Genomic DNA, 12,796 nt, shown 5'->3' with positions numbered 1-12,796 from the left:
CTCAGTCTATTGGGCAGCAGTGATTCCTACCCTTCTATGTACTTCTATGTGCTTCTGAGACTTGGCTGGCACTGAGAAAATAACAAATGGCACCAAAATCTGGTGTGGGCTCGAAGGGCCGAATGGCCTACTCCTGCACCTATTGTCTATTGACTAATGCATGTGGGCAGCACGGTGGTGCAGCGGTAGAGTTGCTGCCTTCAAGCGCCAGAGACCAGGGTTCGATCCTGACATCAGGTACTGTCTGTATGGACTTTGAATGTTCTTCCTGTGACCAGCATGGCAAAATTGTAAATTGGCCCAAGTGTGAGAAGGATAGTGTTAAGGGCCTGTCCCACTTACGTGCCCTTGGCACGCAAATTACGCGACCTCAGGCGCGATTACATGCGCCCGCACAGCCGTCTGGAGCGCGTGACGTCATTTGAAGATGGACACAAAGCTGGAGTAACTCAGCGGGACCGGCAGCATCTCTGGAGAGAAGCAATGGGTGACTTTTCGTGTCGAGACTCTTCTTCAGTTTTAAAAGAAGGGCCTTGACCCGAAATGACACCCATTGCTTATCACCAGAGATGCTGCCGGTCCCGCTGAGTTACTCCTGCATTTTGTGCCTATCTTCAATTTCCTTGGCCCCGCTCTTTTTTTTTCTTTTTTTTTCTTTTGAGCATTAATAAAATTTTTTATAAGCATTTCAAAAGGTCAACAAAAATACAGCTCTGGGAGTGGCAGACAATGTGGGATGACGGAATGTTACCAACTCAATAGCACATTAACACCCCCTCCCCAATGGTGCAGTGTACCAACATGTGAGCCCAACTTAGGCTGAGTTCAGCAAGGTAAATGTGAAACGTTTGCCCCGCTTCTGCTGGGGACAGTTCCGGAGGTGAGACCCAGTTGCGTCGTTGGAGCCGTCGCGCCACGCCACGTCTTGCGCCTGTTCCACTTTGGCCGTCAGTTACGTGACAGGCCGTTGGCGCGCGAAGATTTCGTTCACTACAACATTTCGGAGCCCCGCGCGATGTCGCGCAGAACTACATACCCCTCCGCGCTTCTAAGTGGGACCGGCCCCGCGAGGCCATACGATGCCCGTGCACCTCAACGCGACCACGAGGTCGCGTAATTTGCGTGCCAAGGACACGTAAGTGGGACAGGCCCTTTAGTGCGTGGGGATCGCTGGTCGGCGTGCTCGGTGGGCTGAAGGACCTGTTTCTGCGCTGTATCTCTCAACTAAACTAAGACCTCCTGTTGTAGTGAGGATATGGTCCAATACATCACTGTTCATTTCCCTTAGCTTCCACGACTTTCTCCATGGTAAACACTGATGAGAAATATTCTTTTAATATCTTGCCCATCTCCTGTGGCCCTTGTACAATCCCTTGGTGGATTCCAAAATCGTAACACATTCCAGACTAGCAAAAAGCAAAGTGAATGAAAAACAAGTTGGCTGAGATAGACTGCAAAGTGATATTTAGATATTGCAGATGGATGGCAGTGATGTGAAGAAATGTTTCAAGAAACGGACTTTAAATAAGAAAAAGCAGAACATGGGTAAAGTCACCACAATGTGGCTATCTTGAAAGGTGACAGGTTTAATTAGATTGAGGATATGTTTACCTGCAAACCTGGGAATTGGCAGAAAATATTAAATTCAACGCAGACATATAATTTACAAAAGGGAAATTAATAAGAAAAAACATGAAATAGATTGTGAGGAAAATACAGTTAAAAATAAATGCAGATCTGCAGAGACAAGTGGAATTACAATACGTAAATAAATGGCTGTGATATTGAACAAATATGTGGTCTTCTTCACTGTTGAAGATAGAAAGGTTGTAGCATGATTTGGGGTAGCAATTGAGAATTTTATTTAGAGATACAGCACGGAAACAGGCCCTTTGGCTCACTGAGTCCGCATCGACCAGCGATCCCCGCACATTAACACTATCCCACACACACTAGGGACAATTTACATTTATACCAAGCCGATTAAACTACATACCCGCACGTCTTTGGAGTGTGGGAGGAAACTGAAGATATCGGAGAAAACCCACACAGGTCACGGGAGAACGTACAAAGTTCGTATAGACAGCACCCATAGTCAGGATTGAACCCGGGTCTCTGGCGCTGTGAGGCAGCAACTCTATCACCGAGCTACCCTACAGTTGATGAAGTTTGATTTTGCTCATCCTTTGAAAAAACGTTCTCCTCTCGGCAAATTGAGAGCTTGTTCAGAGCCCAGTCATGCGCGACCTACCTCCCTTGGCCGATATCAGAGTCAATGGTCAAGTGTTCCTCAATCGCACAGACTGCAGGCACACAGATCTTCACACAACGCTCCCCTTCCTCTTTCCCACATTCCTGCCTCACTCCCACCCTCACACATACTCCTGTCAGGCCTCCCCCCCCGTCTCCCATTCACCAGCGCACTCTCTCTCAGCCTGACTATCTTTACTGGACGGCAGTAACTCTACCGCTGCACCGCCGTGCCGCCCGGAAGAAGAATTTCAAGCCAGGAGTAACAGTGCGGAGAAGTTATCCAGTGATGTAGAGGAGTGCCAAAGCAATGGAAGCAATGCCTCGCTGAAACTGGGGATATGAATAACCCTGCTCTCAACCACTGCAACTGAATTAATGGTGTGGGTTCCACCCACACGGCCAGCTGAACAAGTTTCAAGTCTAACTGCAGTGGCTGTTAACGAGATCCTATTCGACTTTTATGGAAGATCTCCAGTGCGGAGGAAGATTAGTGGTGCCTTCAATAGATTTTAATTCATCTCAATAAAGATGAACTAAAAACCTGGGCATTGTGGCCTACAGTATGTTCGTAGACAATAAACAATAGGTACAGGAGTAGGCCATTCAGCCCTTCGAGCCAGCACCGCCATTCACTGTGATTCCCGCCTTCTCCCCATATCCTCTCACTCTGCTATCTTTAAGAGCCCTATCTAGCTCTCTCTTGAAAGCATCCAGAATATTAGCCTCCACTGCCTTCTGAGGTAGAGAATTGTACAGATTCACAACCTTCCATGTGAAAAAGTGTTTCCTTGTCTCCGTTCTAAATGGCCTACCCCTTATTCTTAAACTGTGGCCCCTGGTTCTGGACTCCTCCAACATCGGGAACATGTTTCCTGCCTCTAGCGTGTCCAATCCCATATGTTTCAATAAGATACCCTCTCATCCTTCTAAATTCCAGAGCATTCAGGCCCAGCCGCTCCCTTCTATCAACATATGACATCCCGGGAATTAACCTTGTGCAGAAGTGGTTGAAGAGAAAGTAAATGCTACAAAATCTCAAAGTTTTAAAATCTTGAAAATGAGGAACTTTAAAAAGCAAGTTTGTGGGCAGGTGTGGACAGGTCGGGGCGGGAGTGGGAACGGGAGCGGCAGCTCGCAGCAGCAGACCCGTTGATTGTTTGGAGCCAAACTGGCTAATGAATAGGGGGAAGGACGAATGTAGTTGAAAGGTTGCATGGATGGTTATGAAAGAAAGTTCAGTGGACAGAACAGGAAGGATAGAGTTGCTATCTCACAGCGTCCTGACTACGGGTGCTATCTACACGGAGTATGTACGTTCTCCCCTTGACCTGCGTGGGTTTTCTCTGAAATCTTTGGTTTCCTCCCACACTCCAAAGGCGTACAGGTTTGTAGGTTAATTGGCTTGGTATAATAGACAATAGACAATAGGTGCAGGAGTAGGCCATTTGGCCCTTCGAGCCAGCACCGCCATTCAATGTGATCATGGCTGATCATCCACAATCAGTACCCCGTTCCTGCCTTCTCCCCATATCCCCTGACTCCGCTATCTTTAAGAGCCCTATCTAGCTCTCTCTTGAAAGCATCCAGAGAACCGGCCTCCACCGCCCTCTGAGGCAGGGAATTCCACAGATAAATGTAAGTTGCCCCTAGTGTGTGTAGGATGGTGTTAGTGTGCGGAGATCGCTGGTTGGTGCGGACTCAGTAGGCCGAAGTGCCTGTTTCTCTGAACTAAACTAAAACTAAAGAAAAGCAGGGAGCGAGGAAAGACTGTTGGATTGATTTGCGCATATTTTAATGCGAGAAGACTGACGAGTAAGGGAGATGATGTCAGGTTCGTGGATAGGTACGTGCGACTGGGATGTTGAAGCCATTACAGAAACCTGGTTAAGAGACAGGTCTGACAGCCTAATGTTCCAGGGTACAGATGCTTCAGGAGAGATTGAAGTGGTGGTAAAAGAGGCGGAGGTTGTAGTGGCCATTTGGCTTGTTTTGTGTGTCATGAATGATGGCTTGTGTCTTTAAATGTTAGACTGCCCATTATATTGTGGGTGGAATTTATGACGTATTTTTGGGTGTGTTTGGGACTATGTATCTTGGCCAGAAGCTTAGTTGTTAGTTTAGTTTGGAAGCACATGGTTTACCCTTTGACCTTGGGAAGTGTAACGGAGACACGAGGCGTTTTCTAATGTTTGAAGCGATGCTGGAGTTCGATGAAGATTATAGTAACCAGTCGGAATAAGTTTGGATGTACCTTATTGTTTTTCATCAACCATAAAGAATTCATTCATCAAAAGACTGTGGTTTGAAGACTTATCTGTGAAGAAGCTCTGAAGGCCTCAGACGGTGAGCTCACATGCGTATAAAAGACATTCCCCTTAACCATGCTGTCCATTTAGCGGCAAGAGGGAGTAATCTCTTGAACGATATAAAAATCTGCCGCTACAGAGGTGTTGACTCGCATTGTGACCATGGAACTTTCCCATCAGTCTGCCAAGTGAAAACAAGATGGCGCCCAACCCAGGGGACTATTTGCGCGCTGGCCACAGAAGCACATTCACATATTACAATCGCTCCACATTTTTAAATCTCTACTCCCACAGCAACATTTCTTCCCTTATCATGTATCTCTGCACAGTAGAGGCCCCGATTGTAATCATGCATTGTCTTTCCACTGGCTGGTTAGCGCGCGACAAAAGCTTTACACTGTACCAAGATGGCGAACTGCAGGGGTGATGCGCCGTTGTGTATGGCTGCTCCGCCTGCAGTCCGTCCTTTCACCCTTTTTTATTTTTGTTTTTAGTCCTGTCAGAACATAATGTTTCTTGGAGGTCTTCTTTTATGTGGTGGGTGGGGGAAGGGGGAAACTATTTTAACCCCAGTCCTACCTGGTCGGAGATGCGGTTTTCCTCCGAACCGCATCTTCGTCCTCTCTGTGCGGCCTACCATCGAGCTGGAGCAGCGCTGGAGCGGCGTTTCCTGCCGGGACTACAGCTTCGCCGGCAGTGCAGATGCTGGGACACCAACATGGAGCGGGCGATGCCTTACCGGGTCGCCTTGCGGTAAGCTCCGGGGCACTGTGACCGCCGACTGCGACATCGTTGAGCTGCGGCTACAGAGCGTCCAGCCGCGGGCGGGCGGCACTGGATTTACAGCACCGCGGAGCCTGGAATCAAGCCGCTGAAGGATGTTCACCCGACGCCGATGATCCAGCTTCGCGGCAAGAGGGCCTGAAAACACCGGGTTGGCTGAGGAGGCCACATATAGACCCCGACTTCGGGTGGACTATGAGGAGGAGAACTGGATATTTTCAGTGCCTTCCCTCACAGTGAATTCTGCTGTGGGGGGACGTTTCTTGTTGATTTCTATAGTGTACTGTTCTGTGTCTTTTTCCTTTTTTCTTTTTCTTTTTTTATTTTGTATGAATTTGTGACATTGAATCTATTCAATTAATTTGATCAATCTCTGTAAAGCACTTTGGTTCAAAGTGATTTTGTTTAAAAGTGCTATATAAATAAATATTATTATTATTATCATTATTATTACCTCGGTACACGTGACAATAAACTAAACGGAACTGAACTGAAGACTGCGACTGGTTGAAAAGGCTTACCGATGTCGTGTTCCTGGAGGAGTTTGTCGAGTCGGGGGAGGTACTGTACGATCAGATGGCGGAGAACACGTTGGTCAGTCTGCACGCCCAGTAGTGTGGTGCTGAAGTACGAAGCAGGAACCAGGTCCTCAATGATGGCACACATCATCCAGAAAGCATCCTCCTCCTCGAGAAACAGCAGCAAACAAGCTGCCACCTGCAGGCACCAAGACAAGGCATTAAACATCGCTGCAAAACTAGCTCATGAGTTCCAGGAGCAGAATGAGGCCATTAGGCCCACCAAGTCTACTCCGCCATTCAATCATGACTGATCTATCTTTCCCTCTCAACCTCATTCTCTTGCCTTTCCCCTGTAACCTTCAACACCCTTACTAATCACGAATCTGTCAATCTCCGCCTTAAAAATATCCATTGGCTTGGCCTCCACAGCTGTCTGTGGCAATGAATTCCACAGATTCACCACCCTCTGATAAAGAGATTCCTTCACATCTCTTTTCTAAAGATACGTTCTTTTATTCTGAGGCTTTGGCCTCTAGTCTGAGACACTCCCACTAGTGGAAACATCCTCTCCACATCTGCTTTATCCAAGACTTTCACTATTCGGTAAGTTTCAATGAGGTCTCCCCCTACATCCTCCAGCGGGTACAGGCCCAGTTTCTTCAAACACTCATTATATGTTATACCAATCATCATAATCATACTTTATTAGCCAAGTATGTTTCGCAACATACGAGGAATTTAATTTGCCATATAGTCGTACTAATAAAAAGCAAAACACACAAAATACATTTTAACACAAACATCCACCACAGTGACTCCTCCACATTCCTCACTGTGATAGAAGGCGAAAACAAGTTCAATCTCCTCCCTTCTTTGTTCTCCCGCGGTCGGGGGCCTCGAGCCTTCTGTTGACAGGACGATCTTGGCTCCCGTAGCCGGCGGTCAGGCCCTCCGCATCGGGGCGATCAGCTCCTGCATCGGGGGGAGGAGGATGTCAGCTCCCCCGCGCCGGGCGATCCGACCCCGGGTCGGGGCTGGTCGAACCTTCTGCAACTTTGGGGCTTCCCGACACCGGTCTGTACCCGAGACCGTGAGCTCCTCGATGGGGAAATCTGCAGGCCGCGGTTGGAGCGTCGATCCCAGGCAAGGGATCGCAGGCTCCGATGGTAAGTCCTCCCGACGATCATTCTCGTTAACCTCCTCTGGACCCTCCCCAATCCCAGCACATCCTTCCTCAGTTATGGAGCCCGAAACTGCTCACAATACGCCATATGCAGTCTGTGTTTGTATTGCAGCACCTCTTGAAATAAATGCATCCACCTTCCTTACTACTAATTCAATTTGGAAATTAACTAAAATGCTTGTAAAGTTGAAGTTCAAGGGTTTATTTGTCATATGCACCGGATATGAGCCGGAACTATGACATTCTTACCTGCTGCATCTTTACAGGCATTCATTAGTTGCATCAACAACAAAACTAAATACATCAAAGTTATCAGTTATTTAAGTAAACCAGACCATAATAGTGCAAAACTCAAAGTACACAGAGCAAACCTGGTGGTACAAAGTCCATTGTGTATCAGTGTTGATGTAGGGCTGTGGTTTGGGTAGGGTGGTTCAATGACCTGATGGGACAAAGCAGTTCCAGGACCTAGAACTCTGGGTTCTCAGGCGCCCACGTCTCTTCTTCTCGACTGGGCAATTGTCACCACTTTCATCAGCAGCTTTCTTTCTTGAACGTACACATTTCTGAACCAGTTCAGTTTATTGCCACGTGTACTGGGGTGCAGTGAAAAGCTAGACACATAATGCTGGAGCAACTCGGCAGCACAGGCAGCATCGGCATCTCTGGAGAGAAGGAATGGGTGACGTTTCCGGTCGAGACGATGTGATAGTCCCAGTCTCAACTACCTCCTCTGGCAGCTCATTCCACACACCCACCACCCGTTGTATGAAAATGTTACCCCTCAGATTCCTATTAAATCTTTTCCCCTTCACCTTGAACCTATGTCCTTTTGTGGGCAATTTTGGGCAATTTTGGGCACCATATCTGAGGAAGGATGTGCTGGCTCTGGAGACGGTCCAGAGGAGATTTACAAGAATGATCCCAGCAATGAGTAGGTTCACCTATGATCAGCGTTTGTCGGCACTGGGCCTGTACTCGCTGGAGTTTTGGTGAATGAGGGGGACCTCATTCTATAAGAATGGGGTCAGGAGGGAGAGATAGATCAGCCATGATTGAATGGCGGAGTAGACTTAGAAACATAGAAAATAGGTGCAAGAGGAGGCCATTCGGCCCTTCGAGCCAGCACTGACATTCATTGTGATCATGGCTGATCGTCCCAAATCAATAACTCGTGCCTGCCTTCTCCCCATATCCCTTGATTCCACTAGCCCCTAGAGCTCTATCTAACTCTCTTAAATCTATCCAGTGATTTGACCTCCAATGCCCTCTGTGGCAGGGAATTCCAACTTGATGGGCCGAATGGCCTAATTCTACACCAATTAATTATGATCTTAAGACCTACTCTGGGCAAGAGACTGTGCATCCACCCGATCTATTCCTCTCATGATCCTTAGCTTCAGGCAGAGGTTAACTTGTCCACCAGGTGTGGAAGCTGACATGGTGATGAGGTGTAGAACGAAAGTTATGGTCTCACCAGGTGGGTAACGATGAGAATGCTGTCTGAAGCAAACGACTCCAAGCGATCTGCTCTACTGACCATCATTCATGCCCTGCCAAATAGCTCACTCACCCCATATGCCAGACAGCAGCACGTTGCCATGGCAAACTACTGCCCCCTTTCACTGCTTGAAATGATTCTTATTTAATTCTGGGTTCAGGACAGCACCAACAAGGCAGGCATTTAGTGCCTATCTCTGGTAACTTCTGAGGAGGAGGTGGAGGTGATGAGCTACCTGCTTGAACGGCTACAATCCATCTGGTGCTGTCGGCCAGGATGATGTGGGGAGGGGAGGGGAGTGGGGATAATCTGCGTGAGGGATGGGAGGGAGGGAGAAGAGAGGGAAGGGAAGCGAGAGAGGAGGAGAGAAGAAAAGGAGAAGCATAGGGACGGGGAGGAGGTGGAGGGATGGGCTGGGAGTGGGGAGAGAAGGGTCTCCGGTGCTGCAAGCGCTGTAAGGCAGCGACTCTACCGCTGCACCACCGTGGCCGCCTGTTTATCACGGACAGGTCAGAGGCAGCAACAAGTGAGGGACAATTGATCTGGGCTTTGGACTTTGCTGGAGGGCTGATATTCCAGTCGCATTGTCTGGCGCATCTCTCCGGGCAGCTTGTGTGCAGCTGTCAGCAGAAGCTGAACTGGAGCAGCCTCAGCCTGTAACTAGGATGGTGGTTTTGGCACAGGGTGGGGAGGGGGTGTGTGGTGAAGAGATGTGGACCCTAGCAAGCTGAAAGAGGGCAGTGAAACTGAAGCCATGCTCATCCCATGTTAATTATGAGCCAACATAAAACAATACTATCTTTGACAAATGAGGAACCAGAAACAGAAACATTCTCAAGGCCAAAGACATTTGATCGACATACATCGATTCTGTTTCTCCCTGAGTCGATGCTGCCTGACCTGTTGAGCAACTTCAGTAGTTTCCCTATTGTGGATTTTCAGCATGTTTAGTTTTTAGTTTAGTTTAGAGATACAGCACAAAAACAGGCTCTTTGGCCCATTGAGTCCCCACCGATCAGCAATGCCCGCAAACGAACAGTATCCTACGCACACTAGGGACAATTTACACCTATACCAAGTCAATTAACCTACGGACTTGTAAGTCTTTGGAGTGTGGGAGGAAATCAAAGATCTTGGAGAAAATGGCGGGATGGCGGAACTGTCATGTGCTGAGAGAATGGAGCAGCTGGGCTTGTACACTCTGGAGTTTAGAAGGATGAGAGGGAATCTCATTGAAACATATAAGATTGTTAAGGGTCTGGACACGCTAGAGGCAGGAAACATGTTCCCGATGTTGGGGGAGTCCAGAACCAGAGGCCACAGTTTAAGAATAAGGGGTAGGCCATTTAGAACGGAAACACTTTTTCTCACAGAGAGTGGTGAGTCTGTGGAATTCTCTGCCTCAGAGGGCGGTGGAGGCTGGTTCTCTGGATGCTTTCAAGGAAGAGCTAGATAGGGCTCTTAAAGATAGTGGAGTCAGGGGATATGGGGAGAAGGCAGGAACGGGGTAGTGATTGGGGATGATCAGCCATGATCACATTGAATGGCGGTGCTGGCTCGAAGGGCCGAATGGCCTACTCCTGCACCGATTGTCTATTGTCTATAAAACCCACGCAGGTCACGGGGAGAACGTACAAACTCTGTACAGACAGCACCTGTAGTCGGGATCGAACCTGGGTCTCTGGCGCTGTAAGGAAGTGACTCCACCGCTGCGCCACCGTGCAGCCGGGCTTCTGCCTTCCCTGAGCTTGGTGTCTCCTGGTGTCATTGAAGGGGGGGGGGGGGGGTCCCCATTATTAACACCCGTCACCAATAACTGCAACATGCAACATTGGTGGTGGCCCAATGAATTCCAGTATGGGGTTGCCTCAGAGGCACCACCAGCCTACAGCGAGGGTGACTGTCCAAGTGGCCACGCACCCCAATCCCACCTCTTCCCTTCCCTAATCCCAGGTTCCATTCCCCAATCCTGTCGACCCTTCTAGTTACCTCCTGCATCTGCCCTGCCATATTCAATCAGCTCAGCACACAGACCCACAGATCTTCTACCTCTTGTGGAGTTGCCTCCTCCGCTTGGTATTGTCTCAAGTCAAGTCAAGTCAAGTCAAGTTTATTTGTCACATACACATACGAGATGTGCAGTGAAATGAAAGTGGCAATGCTCGCGGACTTTTGTGCAAAAGACAAACAACAAAACAACCAAACTAATTATAAACACAATCATAACACACATATTCTTTTACATAATAAATAATGGAAGGAAAAACGTTCCACCATTTCTTTGGCAACAAAGCACTTATACTTTTCTCAGAACTAGTCCATCATCACTGCCTAATGCGCCCAGGCCGGCATGGTGGTGAAGTGGTAGAGTTGCTGCCTTGCAGCGCCAGAGACCCGGGCTCGATCCTGACTATGGGCGCTGTCTGTACAGAGTTTGCACCTTCTCCCCGTGACTGCGTGGGTTTTCCCCGGGTGCTCCGGTTTCCACCCACACTCCAAAGACGTACAGGTTTGTAGGTTAACTGGCTTGGTATAATTGTAAATTGTCCCTAGTGTGTAGGATAGTGTTAGTGTGCGGGGATCGCTGTTTGGCGTGCTCTGATAGTGTGCGGGGATCGCCGGTCGGCGAGGAATGATAGCATGCTGGGATCCTCCACCAGTCTAAAGAAGGGTTTTGGCCCGAAACGTTGCCTATTTCCTTCGCTCCATAGATGCTGCTGCACCCGCTGAGTTTCTCCAGCACTTTTGTCTACCTTCGATTTTCCATCATCTGCAGTTCCTTCTTAAAAACAGTGTGCGGGGATCGCTGGTTGGCGTGGACTGATAGTGTGCGGGGATCGCTGGTCGGCGCGGACTCGGTGGGCCAAAGGGCCTGTTTCCGCGCTGTATCTCTAAACTAAACTAAGCCTACTTGTCCATTTGACCTCTGCAGATTCATCAGCATGCTGCTCACAGCTCACTACATCTCAGTTTTGGAGCATCTGTGGATTCGGCCACTGTGGTGCACGTCTGAGTCATGGATTTGGAAAAGCAGTAGTACCTGTTCCCTGGAACTCCCCTGTGAACTTCCCTCTTTTACTTCTACTATCTTTGCTGGCCAATTTCTATCCAATGCATCTGCAGTCCCTTTTACTCTGTGACCTTCAACCCTAATGTCAACTCTGAAGCACCGCACCTTATCAAAACCTTCTGCAAGTTGAGATATAACGTATCAGCTTCACGTCCTTCACTGACCCTCTGCTACATACACGACTGAGATTATAAAACACACCTCACCTGCACCAACTTCTGCTTGTTTTCTCAAATTAATCTACACAATAAGGGCGGCACGGTGTCGCAGCTGTAGAGCTGCTGCCTCACAGCGCCAGAGACCCGGGTTCAACCCTGAATACGGGTGCTGTCAGTACGGAGTTTGTATGTTCTCCCTGTGACCGCGTGCGTTTTCCCCGGGTGCTCCGGTTTCCTCCCACACTCCAAAGATGTACAGTTTTGTATGATAATTGGCTTCGGTAAAAATTGTAAATTGTCCCCAGTGTGTAGGATAGGGTTAGTGTACGGGGATCACTGGTCAGCACGAACTTGATGGGTTGAAGGGGCTGTTTCTACTTATACCTAAACTAAACGAAATAATCTATTGCGGATCATTGCTTCTGGCATTTACCCTCCTAGCATCTCCCCCACTCTCCTCCTCTCTTTCTGTCTCCCTCTCCTCCTCTCTCTCTCTCTTTCTCTCTCTCCCTCCCCTCCTCTCTGCAGTTACTGAGTTTATCCCAGTACCCATTTCAACAGGTGTGCAAAATAAGTAATCTTCCAGTTTTAAGGCAACTTCCTGGTTTTCTGGTGAATCTACAGATGTTTGGCAGATTTACAGTTCCCACTCTTGTACTTCTCACCACAAGCTAAGATGCATTCCTTCTCGTTCAAGTTATTAAACGACTTCAAGTACAGCTGATTTACCAGCGCCTGTTCTTTACTGCTAATCCAGAGACTCACCTAGAATGTGTTGACTCAGTATGGCACTGCTCTGAAACAATTCGACACGCTGCCCAAAAAACATTGAGTGGAATGACACAAAATGCTAGAGTAACACAGCGGGTCAGGCAGTATATCTGGATAACATAGATAGGTGATGTTTCGAGTTTGATACCTTTGGGCAAGAGCGGAACTCGCTATCAAAACATGGAGGAGACGGGGGACACAATTTTTTGGTAGCCACGCGCGCATGCACACACTCACACATGCGCGTGAG

At 48.4% G+C, this 12,796-nt stretch overlaps 1 protein-coding gene across 5 annotated transcripts in view; it reads right to left on the bottom strand.

Moving 5' to 3' along the window:
* Positions 1-12,796, bottom strand: part of sgsm3 (small G protein signaling modulator 3) — a 112,574-nt gene that overhangs the window by 53,370 nt on the left and 46,408 nt on the right. For all 5 annotated transcript variants that reach the window (XM_055662987.1, XM_055662986.1, XM_055662988.1 and 2 more), the window contains one exon: positions 5,864-6,059. In XM_055662987.1, coding sequence (XP_055518962.1) covers positions 5,864-6,059 — 196 coding nt within the window. The remainder of the gene's footprint in view (positions 1-5,863; positions 6,060-12,796) is intronic.

The sequence above is a fragment of the Leucoraja erinacea genome, chromosome 37, assembly GCF_028641065.1.
Source record: "Leucoraja erinacea ecotype New England chromosome 37, Leri_hhj_1, whole genome shotgun sequence".
NCBI classification, from domain to species: domain Eukaryota; kingdom Metazoa; phylum Chordata; class Chondrichthyes; order Rajiformes; family Rajidae; genus Leucoraja; species Leucoraja erinaceus.
This window is presented reverse-complemented; position numbering and strand designations above follow the sequence as displayed.